Source organism: Bufo gargarizans, chromosome 5, assembly GCF_014858855.1.
Source record: "Bufo gargarizans isolate SCDJY-AF-19 chromosome 5, ASM1485885v1, whole genome shotgun sequence".
NCBI lineage: Eukaryota > Metazoa > Chordata > Amphibia > Anura > Bufonidae > Bufo > Bufo gargarizans.
The window spans coordinates 463,029,805-463,056,404 of NC_058084.1; the positions used below are offsets into that span (position 1 = coordinate 463,029,805).

At 46.0% G+C, this 26,600-nt stretch overlaps 1 protein-coding gene across 1 annotated transcript; it reads right to left on the reverse strand.

The window, feature by feature from the left end:
- Nucleotides 1–3,030: 3,030 nt before the first annotated feature.
- Nucleotides 3,031–16,963, reverse strand: LOC122938184 (lanosterol 14-alpha demethylase). The gene is made up of 11 exons (XM_044293545.1): nt 16,838–16,963; nt 16,247–16,414; nt 14,553–14,651; nt 13,756–13,932; nt 12,832–12,958; nt 9,535–9,709; nt 7,933–8,052; nt 7,105–7,300; nt 6,930–7,025; nt 6,670–6,838; nt 3,031–3,396 (listed from the first exon to the last, which is right to left on the reverse strand). The coding sequence occupies exons 2-11, from the start codon at nt 16,406–16,408 to the stop codon at nt 3,218–3,220; spliced, it is 1,500 nt and encodes a 499-aa protein (XP_044149480.1). The 5' UTR covers nt 16,409–16,414; nt 16,838–16,963; the 3' UTR covers nt 3,031–3,217.
- Between the last annotated feature and the right edge of the window lie 9,637 nt (nt 16,964–26,600).

Genomic DNA, 26,600 nt, shown 5'->3' on the forward strand with positions numbered 1-26,600 from the left:
GGAATGACTGGTTATGTGGAGATGACGCTGCTGCCAGGTCTCATCACGGTGTTACCCGGAGACGGGGGCAGGAGAAGACTGTGTACAAGGTGGAGGTTCCTGAACAAACCGAACCACATTCTCCGCCACCTTCCAGAATGTATAGTGCCTGCTGGAATAGGTGGAGGAGCGATAATGGTTTGGGGCCATTGTCAGGATTTCACCCCCTATTTCCAGTGAAGGGTAATGTTCAGCATTTTACATTATTGTATGCTCCCAACTTTGTGGGAACAGTTTGAAGAACGCCCTTTGCTGTTCCAGCATGGCTGCGCCCCTGTGCATAATGCCAGGTCTATAAGGGCATGGAGGAGTTTTAAGTGGCTGTCCTCAGCCCTGTCCAACACCTTTGGGATGAATTGGAACGTTGACTGCGAGCCAAACCTTGTCCCCAACATCAGTTCCCAAGCCCACAAATGGTGTATTGGCGGAACAGGTACAAGTCTCCACGGACAAACTTCAGTCTTAAGGAAAAGCTTCCCAGAAGAGTGGCGGCTGTTATAGGTAGTATTTTATTTCACCACCGACATACAAGATGCAGCATTTCAGATGACACCGCGTCCTGGTTTAGGCACTGAATGCACCTGTGTTGAAGAACGGGTCCGATGGTTTAGGAAAAATGACCAGACTTAGGTCCCTGTGGCATCTCCGAGTACTATGCTGGTGATCTGCGGCTTTCTCTTTAACCAGAGCTTCTCTCTACAGGGCAGCGCTGAGTGGTTGCAGTGGGCACCCGTCACACAGTAGAAACCAGTATGGTATGACCAGGTACCATTCCCTCATCAATATACTAAAAGTACTCCGACATCCACAGCAACATTAAAGGGGTGTCCCATTCTCCTAATATGGATAACTTCTCCTTAGAATAGGTCGCAATACCCGATCGGTGATGGACCTGACACCCGCCAGATGCCAGAACTGGCACTCTGCACTGAGCTGTGCTTCTGGCTCCATTCAAAGTGGTCGTGACCATGCAGGTTAGTGCAGCTCAGCTCCCATTCAAATTTTAGTTGCAGAATTTGTTTTAAAACAACTGTTGCAAAACTACATGCTGGGAGTTGTAGTTTCAGAACTACAGATAAGGCACCATTGTATTAGAGTCTACTTATAATTGTGAGGAAATGCCCTTTCATGTTCCGATGACGACAAACCGCGCTACCAGAGGTGACCTCACTGGATCTTCACGCCCCTGAGGAAACTAGCATGGTCATCCTCTCATTATATTCTTTTTATATCCCCGACAACTGCAATGTGATTGGTTGATATTGGCTTCTCTGCTGACTCACTTTTTTTTTTTCCTTATTCACTTGATTTGACCAGGAGGTGGCACCATATTAACCAGTACAATCCAACATAGATGTAACTGGTCCCTGCTGCCACTTGTCACCTGCTTCACCAGTACAGAGCGCTGTGATCTATGGCATAAAGCAGGATCGGACCCTTAGTGGCCAGTGCTTAGCCGTCTGTAATAATGATTAGATCACTGGATCAGATGATGAATGTGTATGGTCCCTGCTCTCTATAGACCCAATGCTACAAAATACCATATTCAGATCCATCCTCCCCATAGCAGGGTCTGACTCAATACGCTGGGTGAGATTTAGCAAAACGTTAATCTACATGTATGGGTGGCATATACAAGAGAGGTGTATCTAATGTGCCAAGGGGCCATCAGTGCCTTTTTAATTAACTCTCCCACATTATCTGCAGATCATTTATATGCATTTCCTGCCTTATACCGTATACAATGTGACCGTCACCTTGCTATATACTCTGTGTGTATGTGACAGGTCTCTGCGCTGCATATACTCTGAGCACACTGACTGCAGGGTAAAGTTGCATCTAGGTGTCACAATGCCTTCTCAATGTTGGACGTAGCAAAGCTAGAAATGGCATGAACGCCCGCCCCCCCCCATCGTCCCCAAAAGGAAGAACTGCATTATGGAAGTAACTAATGCGAATCCTATGAAATGGCAGCTAGCAGAGAGTGAATGGGACAAGCAGTTGTAATTACCCTGCACCGTCACCACATAGGAGGGCTGCAACCCCTTCAAACAGCTGATCAACAGCGATGTCTGGAGTCAGCCCCCCACAGATCTGATCTAGGTCATTACTATTATGCTGCTTCACAACCCCTTTAAACCATTGGGGTACGGCCAGAGTTCTGAAATTCTGCTGCATTTTCAGCAAAATCTGCAAAGGATCTGTACCAAAACCTGCAACTTGGATGAACATATCTCCTGCAGTCGGCATGTAGTGCAACATCATTCCATTGAAATAGATGAGACCCTCTGTAGGACATCTCTGTACCCTGCAGAAGACAGCCCCCATAAGGCTACCGAGTGTCTGCACTGCTCCCATACCGCAGTGCATTGTATCACAACTTTCTGAAAAGGGAATATGGTGAGGCGGCGGGCACGGCCCATTTGTTATCTTTTATGCCAGTTTTCTAGGAATCTACAGCATCCACCAACTGCCGTAGATTTCACTTTAGGCGCATGGACTGCCGGAGGATGCGCCTCCCCATAAATTAGGCGTGTCCTCTGGGAGTGCAGGGGATATCAAGACTAGCACAGCACATGACTATCTTGATAAATCTCCCCAGAATTGTCAAATACAGTTGGTACATGGCCTGTACATTGGTACAATCTGAGCCAACATTCTGCTTAGGTCTCATGCAATATGCGGGCACTGACTTTGTGCTCATCGCATCACGGATGTGGACCTCTTCACTTGAATGGTTCTGCAATCCGGAAGGTGCGATGTGGAATGGAGGCACGGAAGCACTGCAGAGTTGAATGGGTCTGGATCCGTCACAGCAGCCACACGGATAGGGCCTGTGGATTGGGGACCGCAAATTGGGGTCCCCATTGCACGGAACGGCCGAGCAACGGCAATGTGCGTGAGGCCTTAGTAAATCTCCCCCATTACTTTATAACCTGGGAATATTCTGTCAAATATTATGTTCGGTCCGGAGACGGAATCCGCTTCACATAACGGTAATTACACATTATTTAATGCAGCTTATTTACAACTGGTCTGGACATACAAAAAGAAAAAAAACTCAGATTTACACATTAAAATTTAACATTCATTGTATAAAACATATACAGCGAAGATTACACCCGGAACCCCCCACCCCCAGTAATGTACAATGGTGTGAGAAATCAGCCGCGCCTCGTCACACTTTCCTTCTCTTATATCGGATGATGGGGTTGTTGGGGGTATGGATCATAGTCGTGTAATTGATTGTAGGGAAGTATCCGTCCACAAGGTCAAATTCATACAGACGCAGCATGGTGGACCAAATGGTTTTAATCTGAACGTAAGCAAAATTTTCACCGATGCAACGATGGCGGCCTGAAAATGAGAAAAAAAACAAGTGATGTCATCCCGATTACATTATATGTAGGCTTGTATCCTAGGGGCCATTGCTTAACTAACAATCACGCCAAATCATATGTTTTTATTGCTCCTGAACTGACTCATGGTAGCCTAAGGCTACTTTCACATATGCGGCAGAGTGATCCGGAAAGCAGTTCCGTCGCCGGAACTGCCTGCCGGATCCAGCAAAACGTATGCCAACTGATGGCATTTGTAAGACTGATCAGTCTTAAAAATGCATTAAAATGCCGCATCCGTCTTTCCAGTGTCATCCGGCAAAACGGATCCTGCATTTACTTTTCACCTTTTTTTTTTGTTCTGCGCAGACCGGAAGGACGGATCCGGCACTAATACATTCCTAGTCTTCAGGCAAGTCTTCAGTTTTTTCCGCCAGAGAAGAAACCATAGCATGCTACGGTTTTATCTTTGCCTGATCAGTCAAAATGACTGAACTGAAGACATCCTGATGCATCCTGAATGGATTGCTCTCCATTCAGAATGTATGGGGATAAAACTGATCAGTTATTTTCCGGTATAGAGCCCCTAAGACGGAACTCTATGCCGGAAAAGAAAACCGCTAGTGTGAAAGTACCCTAAGCTAGTCTCCTATCCATCTGCTTCATTCTCAGAGGCACAGGCTGCTGCTCTGGGCTTCTGTGCTTTACACTGCAGCATTAATTTTTCCTATTTGCTGTCTTGTAGAAGCAAAAGCTTATAACAAGGACAAAATAATAAACTTTGAGCAGCTAAACTGCTAGTGAGAGAAGATTTTCCGTCACTACTGCACAGGAAAATAAGCCTCAGGGCTTATGCACACGACCATTGGCTGTTTTGTGGTCCGCAAATCATGGATACCGGCCGTGTGCTTTCCACAATTTACGGAACGGTCGACCCCTAATAAAACAGTCCTATTCTTGTCCATAATGCAGACAAAATATGGGACATATTGTATATTTTTTACCCCCATTGACGTGAAACTGTGGATCGGATGCGGACAAAAAATACATTTGTGTGCATGAGCCCTTATGGTATAACTACATGACGTGGTCATGTCATATTTGCACTGGCAATACCATGCGGCCATTGACAAGTGCGGACATAATTAGTTTAACCACTTCACGACCTCCGCAGTATATGTATGGCGGGAGTCGCATCTTTAAACATTGGGCCCACTTGCCAGTGCAGCGGGCACCATAGCTTCAAACAGCAGAGACCCACGGCGAATGTATGTGATCAGCCATAAGGCAGCGTGCACACATTTCACTCCTCAGATGCCATGGTCAAATATGTTTCACAGCATCTGAGCAATCTGGAAGTGGGAGCCGAGTGCTCCTGCTCCTGCAACAGCATACCCCGGCTGAGATCTGGGAACCTCTTATGCTGCTCTAAGGCTGGGTTCACACCTGAGCGTTTTACAGCGCGTTCCTACGCGCTGTAAAACACCTCAACAAGGAGAAACCAATGCTTCCCTATGGGAATGGTTCTCACCTGGGCGTTTTACAGCGCGTACGATCGCGCTGTAAAACGCCCGACGCCACATAGACTTTCGGGAACGCGCGACAATGGGCGTTCTCTTGTCTCTGTATGCGCGATTGCAAACGCCGGTACAATCGCGCATACAGAGCGCTCCTTTCAGAACGCTCAGGTCTGAACCCAGCGTAATAGCCCGAAGCCTCAAGCTGTCTTTGGAGTTTATTAGAGGAATATACCAATACAGGCCACTAGGTGGCAGCACTGTAATGTTATATTGAAAATGAGTGTTCAGTGACGGCTATATAGTGAACACAATGGGCAATCTTATGATTACCAATTATAGTCACGCAGGGTGAATTAACAAAAGTAAAAAAAAAAGTTATAAAAGTTCAAATCACCCGACTTTTCAGAAAATCAAAATACTTAATAAAATTAAAAAAAATACACATCATGGGCATCACATGTAAAAACTCCTGTGCTATAAAGTTAGTCACTTCAATTCCCCCCCAAAAAAAATTATAAAAAGAGATCAAAAAGTTGCACACACTTCAAAATGGTGTCACTGAAAAGTACAGATCGCACAGCTAAAAATGAGTCCGAATATGGTGAGGGGGTTTTTCATTTATACATTTTTTTTCAGTATTAAAATGCAAGAGGGGTATCGTTGTAATCTTACTGACCTGGAGAATAAAGTTAACAGGTCAATTTTACCATATAGCGAACGCCGTAAAAAATAAATAAAAAAAACCTGTGGAAGAATTGTGGGGTTTTTTTCAAATTCTACCCCATTTGGAAAAAAAATTCCCGCTTCCCACTACATTGTATGCAACCGTAAATGGTGCCATTAGAAAGTACAACTTAAAAGGGAACCTGTCGTGGATTTTTTATTATAATCTAACTAATTATATACAATCATCAACTACTAAAAAGTGCCTTAGATGTATTCACTTACTGGTGTGACAGATGATTACCTCATAATATACACACAAAGATGCCGCATGCCGCATGCTAATGAGCTGATTTGAGTCCAGCGTGATGTCATTGAGTCCAGCGTATATTTAATTCAGAGCTATAGCCACTCCCCTGCCCACCTGCTGCTGATTCATATGGAAAAAAACTGTCGCTCAACAGCAGGTGGGCGGGGAGAGTCAGGAGCTCATGAATATTCATGACTCGTCATTATCAGCTGGAGCTTTTCAATACAAGATGTTGGTAGATTGACTGGGTCATTTAAATAAAGTGACCCAGCATTTTGCTAAGAGAATCAGTCACTTATTTATGTTGCCCTTAGTTAGGACACCATAAAACTGGTGACAGGTTCCCTTTAAGCCCTAATAAGGCTATGTGAATGGAAAAATAAAAATAAAAGTTATGACTCTGGGAGGACGGGGAGTTATAAATGAAAATGCAAAAACAGAAAATCGCCTGTGGGTTTTGTACGGCTGCGTGGTACTCGACCAAATCATGGCAGTGTCACAAATATCTCAACTCTTAGGGCTTGTGTACAATCTATGCGCCGGCAGTTTGGACCTGTATTAGGGTGCCGTCTTCATGATGCTTCTCGGGTAGAAGAACTTATATGATGGTGCATATCACAACAGCCGAATCAGCCGGGACCAGGGCTCCCTTTTATGGAGATAGGTGCAGATCCCATATTTATAAGAACACCCAAAACTTCCGATGCCAGTCATGGGGGTCCTATGACTACGATGTGAAAACCCCTTTAAAATCGTTAATTTAGCTAAAAATTACATTTTTAATTTAAAATATTCTTACCGGCTCCAAAAGGTACATAGGCGAACTTCTCCCCCGCTGCAGGGTTTTCATGGAGGTATCGATCAGGATTGAAATCCGTGTTCTGCACCCAGGTATCCTTCAGCCGGTGATTGACAGTAGGAGACACGCACACCTGATGTCCGGGTGGGATATTGTATCCTGCAACCATCTGAGCAGAAGGAAAAAGCGACAATCACTCTTCACCATCACCACCATGAAGAATACTACCGCTGGCAGCTCGCACCGCCCTGAGCACTGACCTGTGGGGTCCTCGCCATTCTCATCATTGTCATGATAGGGGGTCTCAGCCTCAGCGTTTCCTTGATGCAGCGATCCAGGACTTGCAGGTCCTTGAGCTGCGAACAGAAGACTGGTTAATAAGATGAGACAATCGGCAGGGTCTGCGTCGTCATTGTCTGGCAGCGAGACCCTCACCTGGTCATATTTCAGGGGTGGGAAGTCCTCGCCGCACACGGCTTTCTGCTCTGCAAAACATTGATCTTGGATAGACTTGTTTTTCGCCAGGAAGAAGCCCATCCAGGCGCTGGTGGTGGAGGATGTGTGTTGTCCTGCCAGGAGCAGCCCGATGAGCATCCCCGCAATCTCGTCATCAGTCAGGGGGGTGCCGTCCCTACAAAGAAGAATAGATTGAGTCATAATTCGGCTGCATTCCCACCGTCAGAGGCTTATTGCAGCAGTTTGTGCCCCAGAGCTGCTCTTCTTACTATTACATGGGACAGAACATTGCAACCATAGTTGGCCATTTTGCAGACTGGACAACGGTGTTTGGTCATCAGTATTAACAGACACTTTCTGCTTTCTCCTGTCATCATTAAAGTGGTTCTCAAAGACTACAAAAAGATGGTTGCATTCTTCCAAAAACCGCTCCACAGGTTGCATGTGGTATTACAACTCAGCCCCATTCACTCGGAGCTGAGCTGCAATACCACACACAACCTGTGGACATGTGTGGCGCGGTTTTTGAGAGAAAGCAGCCATCTTTTTGTAGTCCTGGAAAACGCCATCAAGTCTCCTAATTGAGAGTTACTCCCTGTGATGTCCACATGCACACTGGGGGAAAGTCATGCTCTCTGTACATTACAATGGTTTCCAACAGTTGTGAAACTACAACTCTCACCATGTCACTGTCAGGACATGTGGTTAGGGGTCATTTGGTCACAGGTTGGAGACAACTGCTGCACACAGTAAGAAGGAACCAGCTTTCTACACTCATCTCAAGAGACGTCACACATCAGGACATACTTGTAGGTGGCGTCAATCAGGGTTTGCAGCATGTCGTCTTCCTGGTCCGGTGACTGTCTGCGTTTCTGGATCACCTGGTAGAAAATGTTCTTGATCTCTCTGTGCGCTCTGTCTCTGCGTCTGCAAAGAAGACACGACTTCAGTGTATGACACCATCACAGTATAAAGAGGTGCCTAAAGGTCGCACCAGAATGCCCGCTGGAAGCGCCGTGTGCCCATGAGCGGCCGCAACTCTTACTCCAGTAAGGCCAATTTGCAGAGCAAATCCACCTTAACCCCTTCGGGACCAGGACAATTTTGGTAACTCTTTTCAATTTTTTTTCCTCGGGCCATAACATTTTTATTTTTCCATCAACATAGGAGGGCTAGTTTTATGCAGGATGAGTTGTACTTACACTGGCAGCATTTAAAGGGGTTTCCAAGATCCTCAGGATCTGCTGTGTGACGAGGTTGCGGCGCTCCGGTGAGCGTTGCGGCCTCCTCGCAGCTTACCAAGCACAGTGCTGTACATTGGACAGCAGCCCAGGTCCATTCACTTAGTGGGACTGAGCTGCGCCTAGGCCATGTGACCGATGAACATGGCCTTGGAAGAGGCAACAGAGCTCACTGGAGGCACCGATCCCCGTCCCCCACGATCAGACATTTATAACCTGTTCAGGGGATAGGCCGTCAATATTACAATTTCGGAAAACCCCTTTAAAAGGGAATCAGTCTCTATAATTCTGGACGATTATCTGCACTAATACATGAGTAGTACTGCACATAAGGAGGCCAGTTCAACCGCTGTCAGCATCCAAAGCTGCGCTAAAATACACAGTCCGGACTGCTGTGCTTACAGAATGGAGAGGACTCATGCGCATGTACAGCCGTCCTGACAGTGTAGTTCAGTGCAGACATAAAAGCAGGGATATGGCGGGCAGTAGGAAGATAAAAAATGGTGATCTGGACTCCTAATCTGCAGTACTACCCAGATATTACTGCAGATAATAGTGCATGATCGTGGTGACAGATTCCACTTGTTCCATGTAATGTACTCCAAGACTATAAACCAAAAATTATCCGTGGCATAAAAAAATAAAATAAAATGGAATTCAGAATTTTGGGGGAGGGGGTTACCGCGTTTACTATGCGGCAAGAACGCCATTATATCCTCATTCCCCATTTTTACAGATATGTTATATTACCTATAAAAATATGAGACTGACTGCCATAACCTCTTTATGTCTTCGTGGACGGAGCTGTGGGAGGGCAGTTTTGGATCATATTTTATAACCTTTTTTTTTTTTAGGTAAATGTATTTCACTCATTACTGCTCAGATGCCTCGGTGGCTATTGACTGAGGTATCTAAAAGGTTACACATGAGGGATGGGGTTTCTCTACGATCCTGGCCACAGCAGGCGGCTGTCCGCTGTATAGCACACATGCATGGAGCAGCCTCAGCACATGAGCCTGCTCCATAAACTCCCTGCGCACGGACAACATACAGTCACATCTTGTACTGCAGCGAAGCGGCCAACCCCAGACCCTCAGTGATCACAGATCGATGGTCTGTACAAGGGGCAGAACCCTTTTAAAATAGGTTTGCAGTATTTTAACGATACCTGAAACTTGGTAAAGGCAGCCACCCTGGAAGAAGCCAGGCCGCATGTGTGAAGCCGCCATCAAGGTCCGCGTAGAGCTGCGCCACTTTTTCATCTAACAAGCTGCGGATCTCCCTCCCATGTAGGCAGAGGCTGGCGGTCAGAATGATCAGCTCCGACAGGGCCTCAAACAGGTCTAAAGTGAGACAGCACATTGTATAGTATCCATCACACACCATTCCAGATAATGATACTTAAAGAGGACCTCTCACCACAAAATGCTTTGGAATCTGCAGGCAGCATATTATAGAGCAGATTGATATATAGTCTGGTGGCAAAAGGTTCAGTAAAACGTAAATCTGCATTATTTCTGACTTTAGCTGTACACGGGGGAGGTGTTATCAGTGACTGGCAGATATCTCTGTATACACACTTACACAGAGAATGATATTAATCACTGATAACACCGCCCCATGTACAGCTATCAGTGACTGGCAGATATCTCTGTATACACACTTACACAGGGAATACAATTAATCACTGATAACACCGCCCCTATGTACAGCTATCACTGACAGACAGCTATCTCTGTATACACACTTACACAGAGAATGCTATTAATCACTGATAACACCGCCCCATGTACAGCTATCAGTGACTGACAGCTATCTCTGTATACACACTTACACAGGGAATGCTATCAATCACCGATAACACCTCCCTGTGTACAATGAAGTTAGAAAATGTATAGAATACAAGTTTTACTAATTCTTTTCCCATAAAATTATAGATGAATTGCTCAGCTTTTCCTGCTCTATAACATGCTGTGTGCAGATTGCACTGTGTTTTGGGTGACGTGTCCTCTTTAAAGTAGATGTCCAGCACTGAACACCATTGTAGATATAGGAGTAGTCTACATAATCTTATGCAATACATCTTTAGAGTTGCATTCACAATTCGGCAAGTGTTAGAGCTGAAACCTCCATCTCCCAATATTCCCAGCTGGCTCAATATTTGCAGAAATTGCTCTGGTGATTTGCATTTTGCATCTCTGCACCTGGCAATGTTAAAAGGGTTGTCTCATCTTGCTGTTACTAAGGCTACTTTCACACTTGCGTTTTTCTTTTCCGGCGCTGAGTTCCGTCACAGGGGCTCTATACCGGAAAATAACTGATCAGGCATATCCCCCATGCATTCTGAATGGAGAGTAATCCGTTCAGGATGCGTCAGGATGTCTTCAGTTCAGTCATTTTGACTGATCAGGCAAAAGAGAAAACCGTAGCATTCTACGGTTTTATCTCCGGCGAAGGTGAAAAAAAACTGACAACTTGCCTGAATGCATTTTTTTTCCATAGGAATGTATTAGTGCCGGATCCGTCCTGCGCATACCTTTAAAAATGAAAAAAAAAAAAATACCGGATCTGTTTTGCCTGATGACACTGGAAAAATGGATCCGGTATTGCAATGCATTTTTCTGACTGATCAGGATCCTGATCAGTCTGAAAAGTGCCTGATTAGTCAGAAAAAATTACATGCGTTTGCATACAGTTCAGGCAACGGAACTGCCTGCCGGAATCAAACAACGCAAGTCTGAAAGTACCCTAAGGCAAGGTGAGATTAAGGCCTCTTTCACACGAGCGTGACGGATTAGGTCCGGATGCGTTCAGTGAAACTCGCACCATTTCGCAAGCAAGTTCAGTCAGTTTTGTCTGCGATTGCGTTCAGTTTTTTCCGCGCGAGTGCAATACGTTTTTCACGCGTGTGATAAAAAAAACTGAAGAGATGTTTACAAACAACATCTCTTAGCAACCATCAGTGAAAAACGCATTGCATCAGCACCTTCTTCCGGATGCAATGCGTTTTTCACTAAAGCCCCATTCACTCCTATGGGGCCAGGGCTGCGTGAAAAACGCTGAATATAGAACGTGCTGCGTTTTTCACGCAACGCAGAACTGATGCACACACATCCATGGAAATTAAGGGGTCAAGATTCAGTGCGGGTGCTATGCGTTCACGTCACGCATTGTACCTGCGCGGAAAATTTGCTTGTGTGAAAGGTGCCCAAGACCTGTCCACCAGGCGGACGAGAAACAGCAGCGTAGTGCACAGGAGCTAGGCAGTTAGTGCGTACCCGCTCTGGAGGACAGGTCTTAGTCTCACCTTGCCTTAGCAACAGCAAGGAGAGAAAACCCCTTTAGGCCAGGTCTACACGACGACATTTGTCGCGCGACACATAGGGCACAACTACACTGCAACATTAATGTCGTGCAACAATTTTTATAATGGTAGTCTATGGTGTCGCACTGAGACATGCTGCATGTTGGAAAAATCCATCTTGAATGGTTTTTTTTGCGACTGTCGCAGTGCGACACCATAGACTACCATTATAAAAATTGTCGCGTGACAAATGTCGTTGTGTAGACCTCTCACCTCTCCTGACATGTGTGTTGTAGTAACTACTTGTATTCCCCATGTAATAACAATTCTGGAGCATCTGTTCTTATGTCTGTATGTTGTGCCGTTCCTTTATTATTTCTGCTAGAAGTTATGAATGAATTGCTGTCAGTCTGCAGTAAGGGTACAGAGGGGAGGTGACCAGTTGGGGGTGATAACACCCAGCAGTAACCTTCACTTTATTTGTAAACGTCTGCCGGAATAATACAGGAACGGCACAGCATAGAGTCATAAGAATAGAGGTTCCAGAATTGTCATTACATGGGGGATGCAAGTAGTTACTAAAACAGACATGTCAGGAGAGGGGACAGGACCTCTTTAAGTAATCTGATGTAGAAAGAAATAATGGGGAGTGCAGCTCTGGGGTATAATACAGGCTGTAACTCAGGGTCAGTACAGGATAAGTAATGTATGTACACAGTGACTGCACCAGCAGAATAGTGAGTGCAGCTCTGGGGTATAATACAGGATGTAACTCAGGATCAGTAATGTAATGTATGTACACAGTGACTGCACCAGCAGAATAGTGAGTGCAGCTCTGGAGTATAATACAGGATGTAACTCAGGATCAGTACAGGATAAGTAATGCATGTACACAGTGACTGCACCAGCAGAATAGTGAGTGCAGCTCTGGAGTATAACGGGATGTGACCATCCAAGACCTTAGTTATCATACTGACAGGAGAGGTTATTAACTTCCACACTGATATCACCAAACACTGACATCTCATTGGGCAGAATAAATATGGGATCAGGCAGAGCGTACAAAATACTTATTGTTCAGATTAGCTGAGGGAGACAAAAATGAAGGTGGATCTGCCCCGTGTATAAACCCATAGGACAGTATACATGAATCTTCCTTACTTCCAACCCCGCTATCTCCCCAGCGCTTGAAGTAGTCCACGGTCTCCTCCTCAATCATCCTCACGTGGTTTTTGAAATGTGCGATGTTCAGACCGGTCTTGAACATTTTCTTCTGTTCCAAAAAGATCTACGGAAGAAACAAAAGATAATAAACCTGTAGTGTGTATGTACCGCATGTCCATCTGCCTGTACGTGGTCAGACAACTGATGTCATCAGGCAGATGGCTGCCTCTAGCTGCAATGCATGCCCACGTGACATGTCAGCGATATTTTTCTTCAGGAATGACTCGAGTCCAAATGACACCCTAAAATGGTCACACAACATCAGCAGGTCACAGACAAAGCTCACACATTTAGGTCATGCAGCCCGCAAAGATAAATGGAGCGGCTGCACAAACGTGGGACAACCCCTTTAAAAGGGGAAGTCTTGTCAGGTCCCCCATCTATCTAAAAAACAGGGCACTGAATGGAGAGGTGGCCTCGCATGCATGGCTCTCCATTCACTGCCATGGGCGCTCAGCTATTTTCAGAACAGACAGAGCTGCGCATGCGCAGAAACCACGCCATACGCTGCGGTCACAAGGCGGGTTAACAGCTTGCGCATATATAATACCACCGATGTACAGATGGGAGTATCCCTTTAAGTTGGCATCCTACTGTCCATGATTTGATTCCGTCCTGCTCTATGTACTCTTGGTTTGGCACGCGGCCGCTCGATCTGTGTGTGGCCCGTTGCAGATGGTTGCGCCCTCTATGATGTCACCACGTGGAGAGTATATGACTGTGTGCTTGACTTAAGTCAGCACTGGCCGTGGCCGAAACAACCATACCCGCTGACCGCAAAGCGAATTCACGCGGCCGTGCCGCCATCTTGTGCTGGTGTCATGTCGCATAAAACAGAAAACAAACAGAAATGCTGAATACCGGGTTGGGGACATCGTAGGCGACTCCCTTGCCGAATACGGGGGTGGTTAGGCGGGAGTACACGTCCTCCGCGTTCAGGTCGTCGTTCTTGCTGTTGAAGAGCAGCGCGGCGGCGTCGCTGCCGACCAAGTAGGTGAAGGTTTTGCCCACCATGGTGAAGCTGAAGACGGGTCCGTACTGAAAAAAAGAGAAAGACGTCTGTGAGGGAGCGGTGCGCCTGCTCAGGGTTATATGCCGCCCCTCCACACTGTATACCGATATATCAAGGTTAACCCCTTAGTAACCACAGCCCAACCCGAAGTCACCCTAACTGGAGGACTCCCCTCCATAACATTTATATACCCTGCTTTATTTTTTTCCCTCAGGAACAGCGCCACTCCGAGTCTGGCATTGCAGCTCGGCCCCTTTCACACAAATGCGCTGTAAACTATTTTTTACGACATAATTACAATGAACTTTTCTCTGAGGTAAAAAAATATTTAAAAAAAATCAATTTAAAAAGAAACTGACAGGGGAAAAAAATAAAATAAAATCGGAACGCGATTAGTAGAAAAATCCTGTATAGCATGACGTGTCTATACGATATGGTGTGATCCCATGGAGGTCTATTACACGCTGCATCGGTCGGAGGAGCCGACCACACGCCATATTATTATCAGGATGCAGTCATTATATGGAGGCCGTGGCCTGTGATACGGGGATCATCTGGTTAACCATTAATGGATGTAATATAAATGTCAAGGCCGCATGACCCCGAGGCATAGATAACGTACACGCGTCCGCCGCCTCGCACTTACCTTCTCATAGGCCCTTTCTAGAAATTCAATTGGACTCTTCCCGAAGGAGATGGCGTGCCCCAGGAAAGGAATGGAGGACGAGATGTACGGAGGATACTTCTGTGGAGAAAAGCATTTCCAGGTTTCGAGAGGCCTCCGTTTTTAGCTATAGATGTTATAGAAGATTTATCAGAACTGGTGTAATGGAAAACTGACGTAGTTGCCCATAGCAACCAATCAGATTCCGGCCTTCATCTTCCTGAGCTTCTCTTGAAAATGAAAGGTGGAATCTGATTGGTTGCTAGGGGCAACTACGCCAGTTTTCCATTACACCAGTTCTGATAAATCTCCCCCATAATGTCTGTCCAGAATTTCCTAAGAAGGGTCTGGCTATTCCAGAAACAGTGCCACCCTTGTCTAGGGGATGTGCCTGGTATTGCAGTTCAGCTCCGTTGAAATTAATAAGGCTGACCTGCAATACCAACCGTAGACCACAGTAAAGGGGTGGCGCTGTTTCTATGAAAAAAAGAAAAAGGCTTTTCTTCTAAGCCTGGACAACCCATTTCAACCCTTTTTTATGCAAATGAGAAGACACAATTTCTATTAATACATTTGTGGATGCAACTTTTACTTCTACAGTTACTGCTGCAGATTTTCCACCTGCAAACACTACGGAAAATCTTCGGTGTATCCTTCCTGTGTGTACACACCCTTAGGGTCCATTCACACGTCCGTAGTGCATTGCGGATCAGCAAATTGCCATACACCCAGTCGGCACCCCCATAGAAATGCCTATTCGTGTCCGCAATTGCGGAAAGAATAGGACATGTTCTATTTTTTTTCGGAGCTGCAGACCGGAGGATCGGCGGCGTGCTCCGGAAATGCGGAAGCGGAGAGCACATAGTGTGATCTCCGCATCCATTCCGTCCCCATAGAGAATGAATAGGTCCGCACAATTGCGGAACGGATTCGGACCCATTGGCGGATGTGTGAATGGAGCATTAGGGGGTTGAAGCTTGAAGCCATAAATCCTGTCTCGTCACTTTTAGGCATGAGTCGATGGAAGTAAGAGACAAGGCTCATCTATGGCTCTAGCTGCGCCCCATGCTTTACACTGAAGCGCTGATTGACTATTGCGTTTAAAGGGTATGTGTCAGCAGATTTGTCCCTATGACACTGGCTGACCTGTTATATGTGCACTTGGCAGCTGAAGGCATCTGTGTTGGTCCCATGTTCATATGTGCCCGCATTACTGAGAAAATAATGTTTTGTTTTATGCAAATGAGCCTTTAGGAGCAACAGGGGCGTTACCATTACACATAGAGGCTCTGCTCTCTCTGCAACTGCCTCGCCCTCTCCACTTCGATTGACAGTGCAGGCAGTGTAACTGTGATCACACCTCGACCTGTCAATCAAAATGCAAAGGGAGAGGCAGTTGTAGAGAGAGCAGAGCCTCTAGGTGTAATGGAAACGCCCCCGTTGCTCCTAAAGGCTCATTTGCATAAAACAAAACATTATTTTCTCAGTAATGCGGGCACGTATGAACATGGGACCAACACAGATCCCCTTTAAACACAAGCTCACCCAAAAAATCCAGTGCAAATCAGAGGGGTAATAAAAGTACAGTGCGGGTTCGCAAGATGGATCCACACAAAATAAACCAGTCATCCATCAATGCACACCAATTGTGACGGCTGGCGCTGCCGCGCACTTACCACGTTGTCGGTGTCGATGGTGTGCAGGTGTTTGAAGGCCAGTTTAGACAGATAGGCGATGGTGAGGAGGAAGGCGCAGGGCAGAAGCACTTTGGAGGTTAAGCTGTCCCCTACCGCCTCCTCTAGCAGGGCGCCCCCTGCCTGCCACAGATTCACCAACATGGCTGCCTGGAAGAGAAGAAAGAAACGACATACATGACCACAGAGAACGGCAGGTAACACCCAACACCCCAGCCTGTCGACGCGGCCGTCACCCAGCTTTCCAGGGACCCCGAATGACGCATGAACCAGTACGCTGTGGGAAACAACACAGACGGACAGAAGACGTCGCTCAGGATCTAAGGGAGACAGTCCGAGACGTTCCGACAAACGCACGCACCAGGTGTGAACAAGCCCTAAAGCAAACTGACCCCCATCATGTGCACCACTACCGTGCATATACATAATATAGTAGTATCTATATGGTTGCACCAGAAATTACAATTTGCACCCAAAATAATGGAGCCCAGGGCGGTATACCAGCCTCTAGATGACGTCACTACTCTAGTGTACAGATATAGCAGTGACTGCATAGCTGAAGGTCCCCAGTACCTGATGCTGTGAGCCGTCCGCCCGCTGCTCCTGCACTGACTGGGAGGGAGAGCTCAGGTTTTTGCAGCAAAATGACAGAGGGCGGGGAGTGGGCGTGGCTTAGTGACAATCTGTTATCACAGTAGTCTCCACCTCCTTTCAGGTCGAGCGAGACCCTTCAGTTGCACCGGGGGTCTGCCGGTGAAGTGCACTGACAATAAGGGGGGTAACCAGGAAGGGGGGACCCAACAATGCGCAGTATAGAGGCTAGCAATGCTTTGGATGGGCGGTGCCAACGTGCTTAGTGGGCGGGGCCCGATGCCGGCAGGCCTGTGCAGTTTCTGAATGCTGCGCTCCGATTGGCTGGCTGCGGCTGAACTGATGTCTGACTATGTGACGTCACGAGCAGCTAAGTCGCTGGTCAATGTGGAGCGGAGACGTCAGTGTCAGCCTGTGAGGCGGCGCGGGGCGGACGTGCGGGGAGTGTCTCCGGCTGGCGCCTCCTACAGGGGGAATAACAGTCAGTATAGCGCCCCCCACACACTGTATAGGGATAGTACAAGTCTGCAGTGATATGTCATTTCGGGTTCATGCACACAAACATATTTTTTTCCGTTCTGTTTTTTTTACAGGTCCGTATGTGGAACCATTCACTTCAATGGGTCTTCAAAAAAAACGGAAATTACTCCGTGTGCATTCCGCTTTTGTATGTCCGCACGTCTATTCCGCAAAAGAAAAAAAGAGCATGTCCTATTCTTATCCGCTTTGCAGACAAGGACAGGCATCGTTACAACGGATCCGCAAAATACATACGGTCGTGTGCATGAGCCTTTATAGTAGAGGGAAAATGAGTCCATATAATAGGCGCCTCAGCTGCTTCAGAACCTCTAACCGATTCATGACCAGGCCATTTACAACCCCCCTTCCTGACTGCGCTCATTTCCATTTTAATTAAAATTTTCTGTATTGTTTTTTTTTTATATATATATATATATTGTATTGTTTTTTAGCATCTTTGAAAGCCATAACTTTTTCTTTTTTTTTTTTACATTCATTTATGTAAATAATTTTTGCACTTCATTTTTTGTAAAACATGCGGCATTATTTTTACTCTATTTTTTATAACCAGGAAAATATAATAATAATCTTTATTCATATATCGCCACTAGGGATGAGCGAATCGACCTTGGATTAAACTTCCGAAGTTGATTTGCATAAAACGTTGAATACTGTACGGAGCGAGCGCTATAGCTGAGATTTCTGCCTATAACATAAAGCAGAATGACAATACACTAAGCTTTATGCCAGAAGCCAGGTGTGCAAGCCAATAACCTAGCTATGAGACAGGTACAGTCAGCATACCTTGCAATGGCAGCCTTGTGCACACGGAGACATGTAAGAGCAGCTCTCTATCCAGAAGGACCTGAGAGCCAGTAAGCCTCGAAGTTGCCTAGATGGGGTGGTCCTCTGGACCTCAGACTGGGCTGGAGGTTCTCCTTTCAACAATGTCCTTGAGTGGCACAGCCAGAGCCCTGACTTGAACCCAATTGAATATCTCTGGAGAGACCTGAAATTGTCCGTCCACCAACGGTCCCCATCCAACCTGACAGAGCCTGAGAGGGTCTGCAGAGAAGAATGGCAGAAAATGCCCCCTTTAGTGCCCCCAGTAGTAAAATGCCCCCTATAGTGCCCCCAGTAGTAAAATGCCCCCTATAGTGCCCCAATAGTAAAATGCCCCCTATAGTGCCCCAATAGTAAAATGCCCCCTATAGTGCCCCAAGTAGTAAAATGTCCCCTATAGTGCCCCAGTAGTAAAATGCCCCCTATAGTGCCCCCAGTAGTAAAATGCCCCCTATAGTGCCCCCAGTAGTAAAATGCCCCCTATAGTGCCCCCAGTAGTAAAATGTCCCCTATAGTGCCCCCAGTAGTAAAATGTCCCCTATAGTGCCCCCAGTAGTAAAATGCCCCCTATAGTGCCCCCAGTAGTTAAAGTGCTCCACTGTAGTGCCCCTGCCCTGTAGTGCCTCAGTAGTTATAATCACCCCTGTAGTACCCCAGAACTATAGTGCACCAGTAGTATCTGCATTGTGAAAAATAAAAAATAAATCAAATACCTCACTGCTGATCCCCACCGCCATCTGCAATGGTGAGAAACTGGCTTCTTCCAGCCTGCATTGTCTGCGTCATGGCACCGGCGGTTACAATGACATCATGCCTCACTAAAATGACATATTATTTCCAGAAACAATATCACATATCACTGACATAGACCAATTTTTTTTTTCTTTTCATTGAAAAATGAACGGACTGTTAATTACAATAAATAAAACTATAAAATAGGCTCAGTAACCAAAAGATACAATTATGTATCCCATTATCATCGACCACATGGTTAATACAGTAATTAAAAAAAAAACAAAGAAGCAGTAACAGGGGCGCTAAAATATTCCACAATTTATTTACACATTAAAAGTACATAACAAGCAGTGATACAAATGGCCACTGTGCAACGCGTTCATTCCCCATAACACTGAGGTGTGTCGATTATTTTTTTTTTCATTAATGTCAACACATGCAAATGAACACTGTGCCCATCATCATCCTTACGGCGAGTTCACATCACTAGGGATGAGTAAACGCGACGTTTTCGGGTTCTCTGGGAATTCCATTATGGATTGCGTTATCACGGAACATAACGGAATTCTATGACGGAATGCACCACAGAAGCCTTTAAGAGGCATTCCGTCATAATACAAGTCTATGGGCCGCATAAAAGATCCGTAAAGCCTCATTCACACCTCAGTGTTCCACATACATGTACTGTACATGTTCTCCACGGCCCCATCCATTTTAATGTGTGTATTCACACATCAGTGTTTTACCGTGGTCCGTGTTTTTAGCACGGATGCATGCTCTATTTTGTTCACTTTTCCATCACACCCATTATGGTCTATGGGTCAGTGAAAACCACGGATTGCATCCGTGTTTCACGGATCATTAGGAAGAGATGCTTTGAAAAAAAAAATTCAGCTGTGCAGTGTCAATGAAACACGGATGACACACGGACAGCAAAAAACAGACCCAACACGAATCCTTCACGGACAGCTTCACGGATGCATCACTGACCACCACCTCACGGATTTGAGCACGGACATGTGAATGAGGCTTTATGTTGCCCATAGACTTCTATTATGACGGAATGCAAAACGGAATGCCTCTTAGGCTAAATGCACACGATCAGGATTGCGTGCGGATTTTCTGCGCGGATTTGCATGCGGAAAATCCGCACCGTAGGTCATGTACATTGTATTCTATGAGAATTTGAAATTCTCATGCACATGATGCAGATTTTTTCCGTGCAGATTTTAAAATCTGCACGGAATCAATTTATTTTATTTTTCGTGTGTGGATGTTCTCCATTCACTTCAATGGGGACAGTAAATTCCGCACCAATTGATGCTGATTGACCGCATGGATTTCCCTTAGAACACCTGTGGATTTGAGTGGGGATTGTCCGCACATAAATCCTGATTGTGTGCATTTACCCTTAAAGGCTTCCGTGGAGATTCCAACCCGTTTGCCTCCTCACCTCCTCTAGTTGATCAGAAATTGAGGGTCAAAATAATGAAGTACCGCAAACATCAGGATTAAAACAGGTTTGTTATACTCAAAAGGTGGCAAAAAACAAGGCACATTAAATATCTTAAAACTCTGGTTGCCATCATGCATTAGCGTACTTGTATCCAGCCCCGAGGGCCTCAATTCCGTCCTATTGTAATTCCATGTAATTAAGGCTACTTTCACACCTGCGTTCAGGTGTCCGCTCGTGAGCTCCGTTTGAAGGGGCTCACAAGCGGCCCTGAACGCAGCCGTCTGGCCCTAATGCATTCCCAGTGGAGGCGGATCCACTGAGAATGCATCCGCCTGCCAGCGCCCAGCCTCCGCTCCGCTCAGTGAGCGGACACCTGAACGCTGCAAGCAGCGTTCGGGTGTCCGCCTGGCCGGATCCGGATCCGCTCCTATAATGCAGACGTTTGCATCCGTTCAGAACGGATCCGTCTGCATTATAACTTAGAAAAATTGTGAAAGTAGCCTGAGCGGATCCGTTCAGACTTTACATTGAAAGTCAATGGGGGACGGATGAAGATTGAGCCATATTGTGTCATCTTCAAGCGGATCCGTCCCCATTGACTTCCATTATAAGTCTAGACGGATCCGCTTGAAGATGACACAATATGGCTCAATCTTCAAGCGGATCCGTCCCCTATTGACTTTCAATGTAAAGTCTGAACGGATTCGCTCAGGCTACTTTCACAATTTTTCTAAGTTATAATGCAGACGGATCCGTTCTGAACGGATGCAAACGTCTGCATTATAGGAGCGGATCCGTCTGATGAAACATCAGACGGACCCGCTCCGAACGCTAGTGTGAAAGTAGCCTAAAAATGTATTATAGCTACTGAGTTATTCAATGAAACCTATCTGTACAGCGCCACCTGCTGTTTGCCCTTTTTCTAAATTTTCTGTCCAGCTCACTGACTTACTGTTGTTCCTTCCTTCCACTGCCACCAGGTGCAGCACAAAGGACACACTTCCTGAGCAAGGACATGCCCCCTGAGCTGCCAGATTGATATAAATCTAGCACAGGTTAGAAAGAGATTTCCATGGATTATATGATGTTTAGTTTTCATCACTTCAGTGTAGGGCTGCAGCTATCGACTATCTTTGTAATCGAGTATTCTATCGATTAATCCAACGATTAATCGAGTACTCTAATAAAAAACTAATTAAAAGAAAGTTTTTCTTATAAAAACTCATCAACCCCCGCCCCTCCCCCCAGTGCCATCAGCTGCCCCCAGTGCCATCAGCTGCCCCCAGTGCCATCAGCTGCCCCCCCCCCCAGTGCCATCGACTGCCCTCTCAGTGCCACCAGCTCCCCCTCCTAGCCATGTCCCCAGCGCCAGTGAAAAAATAATACCTACCTCTCCTGTAGGGGCTTCTTCTCCGCGTGCTGCACTGTCGTCCTGACGTCACACAGCGTCAGGTCATGGTGCGCGCTTACGTGCACTATGATCTGACGATGTGTCAGGAGGAAAGTGCAGCGCGGTGCGAGCCGGCGGGTGACCACGGAGCGCTTCACTCCCGCTCCGTGGTCACATGACACAAACAAATCCTCGATGCAAAAAATTTGCATCAAGGATTTTTTTTGTGTTGAATTACTCGATTCAATCGAGTAATCGTTTCAGCCCTGCTTCTGGGATAACCCCTTTAAGTTCCACACGCCGTCAATGAACTCCTTTATAGGTTGTCAGCAGCATAGTTGCCAAGAGTGCCAAATTTGCAGGGACTGTTCCTAATTTTCAGACAATCCCTGTGTTCTGTCAGAATACTATAACCTTATCAGAATGCTATCCGGAAGTGCGCACTCAGGGGTAGATTTGTCAGTGTAAAATGTTCCATCAGATCTCCCTACCCCTGAGTGCGCACACGCGGTGTATTCCTGATGTGTGTGGCCGACGGGAGTATATACCCATTATAACAAGGAAAATGAAGAAAGTAGATGCGCTTAATGCACATGCGCGAAACCAGCCGTGGCTCCGGGTGCAGGCGCAGTGTGCCCCGGCCGGTTTCGCGCATTCGCATTAAGCGCATCTACTTTCTTCATCTTCATTGTTATAACGGGATAATGGCTAGCAACATTGTAGGTTTCCTTCAGGGCACAGTCTGCCAAATACATGCATGACTGGAGCAGGAGATCCTGGTTGCAGGGGTGCACCGACAGGGGGGTCCAACAGGTCTGGACACTCCTCCCCCCTCCCCAGAACCATTATTTTTATTTTTTTATCATTCAGGGCTGCACCGCCGATCGGCACAGGCGGTGCGGCCCTGGATCTAAGTGGCGGCAGTGGCCGGGTTGCAGCAGTAGGAGATGAGCGCTTCCATTGGCTGTGCGGCGGCGGGGCAGGGGAGGGAGAGGCGTCTCTCTTCCCCGTTCTTCTGATAGGCTGCAGGCAATGACGGAATTATCATCGCACCGCCTGAGCCGGGCAGCATACAGCGCGGGACACTATGGAGGCATCGGGGGGGCATTTCTTACTGGCACATTATGGGGGGGTACTATGGGGGAGAGGAACACTATGGGGCATCCGATGGCACTATAGGGGCATTATTTACTGGCACAATACGGGGGGCACTATGGGGGCATCTGGTGGCTCTAAAGGGGCATTTTATTTTTACTGGCACATTATGGGGGCAATGGCATCTGGGGGCACTAAGGGGGCATTTTTTGCTGGAACATTATGGGAGGCACTATAGGGGAGAGCGGCACTATGGGGCATCTGGTGGCACTATAGGGGCATTATTTGGGGGCACTATGGGGGAGAGCGGCACTATGGGGCATCTGGTGGCACTATAGGGGCATTATTTTGGGGCACTATGGGGGAGAGGAGCACTATGGGGCATCTGGTCGCTCTAAAGGGGCATTTTTCTGGCACATTATGGTGGAGAAGAGCACTATAGGGCATCTGGTGGCACTATAGGGGCTGATCCATAACGGATCCAGCAAAAACGCAGATGTGAAAGTAGCCTTAAATGCATGGCTTAAGTCTCGGTGTAGAGCAGAAGGGTTTGGGTTCCTAGACCACCGGGCTGACTCTTCACTGGGGTACAAACTGTTTTCTGCAGATAATTTCTACCTCAATGGAAGGGGAGCTGCTGTGTTGGGGGAGAGAATTCTGGCTGGGGTGGCAATGCATTTAAACTAGGGACAAGGGGGGAGGATAAGGCTATAAATATAGAGGTAGACAGGTTAGAGAGGGGTCCGAGTATATTGCTGGGGTGAATGAATGTAAGGGCCCACCAGAGCGTATAGCTTGGGGGACACATGGGGGCAATGACCCCATATTTGATGGCAAGTTTAGTAGGCAGTCGGTGTTCTCTACCCCCCTTTTTTCCCCCCCCTTTTCTTTCCCTTCCCGCTTTATTTTTCAGGTGAAATTTTACCTCAGGATGCTGAATCCGGTTGGAGCTGGTTCTGTTTAAGTTGAAGATTCTGGATGGCAACTGGAGCGGATCTGCTGATTGGTTGCTGCCCTGTTGCTGGGGGATATTTCCAGCTATTTGATTTGTTCCTGGCTGCAAGGCGGGAAACTTGTCCCCTTTATATTTTCAGGTTCGCCGCTACCTCAGGGCAGTCGTCGCGGATCTGGACAGCGCCCGCCCTCCCCCCCCCCCTTACTTTAATCTTGTGCTATCTGTCGCTGTGCTTTATTAGAGGGGCTGTATCGCTCAGCTGATGCTGAGTGGATCTTGGTCTATATGGATGGTTTGAAAGTGGTATTTATTGTTATGGTTTATGGTTTTAATTATTAATTAATTTATTAAATTATTTATTGGTTTTAATTTTGGTTACCCTTAATAAAGCACTTCGGCCATTTCTATTCCACTAAGAAATTGTTGTCATGGTTTTTATTTATCTAAATCACATATGGTTGAAGGGGAGTGGTGTCATTTGCCTCCATGGTGGGGGGAGGATTAGAAAAGGGAATAAGGAGTTACAAACCAACTCTGAAGGAGAAACAAATGATCATAAAAAACAAACGCAAAAAATAAATTTCTAAAAGTGTAAAATTTGATGCCAAATTAAAATGTATGATCACAAATGCCAGAAGTCTAGCAAGCAAAATGGGAGAGCTGGAGGCCTTGGTACTGGAGAAACATATCGATGTAGTTGGTGTTGCTGAGACATGGCCGGACTCTTCTCGTGATTGGGCTGTAAATCTTCAAGGTTTTACACTCTTCAGAAACAATAGGGATAAACGCAAAGGTGGTGGAGTATGTCTGTATGACAGGAGTGATCTGAAAGTAAGTGTGAAAGAAACAATTGTGGATGAAGGTTGTGAGGATGTTGAAACCTTGTGGGTGGAAATTTAGAGGGAAAAAAATAATCAACTTGGTGTGATCTATAGATCCCCCAATATCACTGAGGAGATAGAAGATCAACTGTGCAAATGGAGCGGGCGGCGCAGGCTGGTACAGTAGTGATAATGGGAGATTTTAACTAGAGATGAGTGAATTTCATATTTTGACATTTGTTCACTGGTAAAAGGTGAATTGCGTTATGGATTCCGTTACAACGGACCATAACGCAATTCTATGACGGAATGCATAACGAAATGCCTCTAAAGGCATTCTGTCATAATAGAAGTCTATGGCCAGCATAATGGATCCGTTATCCTCTCTTGCAAAACGTAAACCGGACGGATCTGTTATGCAGGCCATAAACTTCTATTATGATGGAATGAATAACGGAATGCCTCTAAAGACATTCCGTCATAGAATTGCGTTATGGTCTGTGGTAACCGAATCCATAACGCAATTCACCTTTTACCAGTAAATGAAGCGTGAACGAATTTCATAACCTTTATTTCGCTCATCTCCAATTTTAACTTTACAAACATAGATTGGGAACATGGTTCTGCCTCTGCTGCAAAAGCGAGAAAATTCCTCAGCTTTTTGCAGGATAATTTTATGGGCCAGTTTGGAGAAGATCCTACTAGAGGCAATGCTCTTCTGTATCTAGTAATTTATAGAAATGTCGCTGTCCATGAAAACCTTGGTAACAGTGACCACAATACAATTATATGCCAGCTATGCCTTATTCACACATCAGTGTACGTTTAGTGTCTCCCCTCAGTGATTTTTAACCAAAACCAGGAGCGGTTTTAAACACAGAACAGGTGGAAATTTTTTCATTATACCTGATGTTTGTGGAAGCTCCAATCCTGGTTTTGGCTCACAATCACTGATGGAAATCACGGACCAAAACACTGACGTGTAAATGAGGCACTAAACTGTAAAAAAACTAACTCAGGTCGGTAGGGCAAAAACACCTAATTTAAAAAAAGCTAATTTCCCAGGGTTGAGCGCTGCACTTCAGGACATAGACTGGGAGCAACTATTGTCACATAATGACACTAATGCTAAATGGGAGAGCTTTATCTATCTTATTATATAAGGGGGTCATAAAATAACTGAAAATACACAACGAAATACAGGTGGCCAAAGAAAGCACGAACAACCCCAAAACATTCTTCATATACATAAAGGCAAAAAAAAAAGGTCCGAACATGTAGGGCCCCTAAATGATGGTAACGGGATGTTGGTCACTGGGGATCAAGAGAAAGCAGAGATCCTAAATAGTTTTTTTTAAGCTCTGTAGATATAAAAGAAGAGAGGGCCTCTCATGATGGTGGTGCCACTGGTGTAAGTACCACAAATACCATACTTAACTGGCTGACTGTAGATATGGTCCTTAAAGAGGACCTTTCACAGGAATTTTCTAATTTAATTAAATACCTTTCCTTGCGGGGTACCCCCCACTGATGCTGTTTTTTTTAAATACCGCTCGTACGCCCTCCCTCAGTATGTTAATCCTGAGCATCGGTACAGGGAGGAAGAGACGCCAGGGTTTCTCAATGGGAGTCTCCTTCTCCCTGGCTGTGCCGTGGTCCACAGCAGAGAGTGTCACATCCAGAGAGAAGGTGAGCTGTTTTTTCTCCCTGGCTGTGACGCTGTCCGCTGTGATTGGACTTCAAAAAGGGTGTTAGGTCTTCACCAGGAATTTATAGACCAGTAAGCTTAACATCCATCGTGGGAAAAAAGTTTGAAGGCCTTCTACAGGACTACAGTCGTGGCCAAAAGTTTTGAGAATTACATAAATATTGGAAATTGGAAAAGTTGCTGCTTAAGTTTTTATAATAGTAATTTGCATATACTCCAGAAT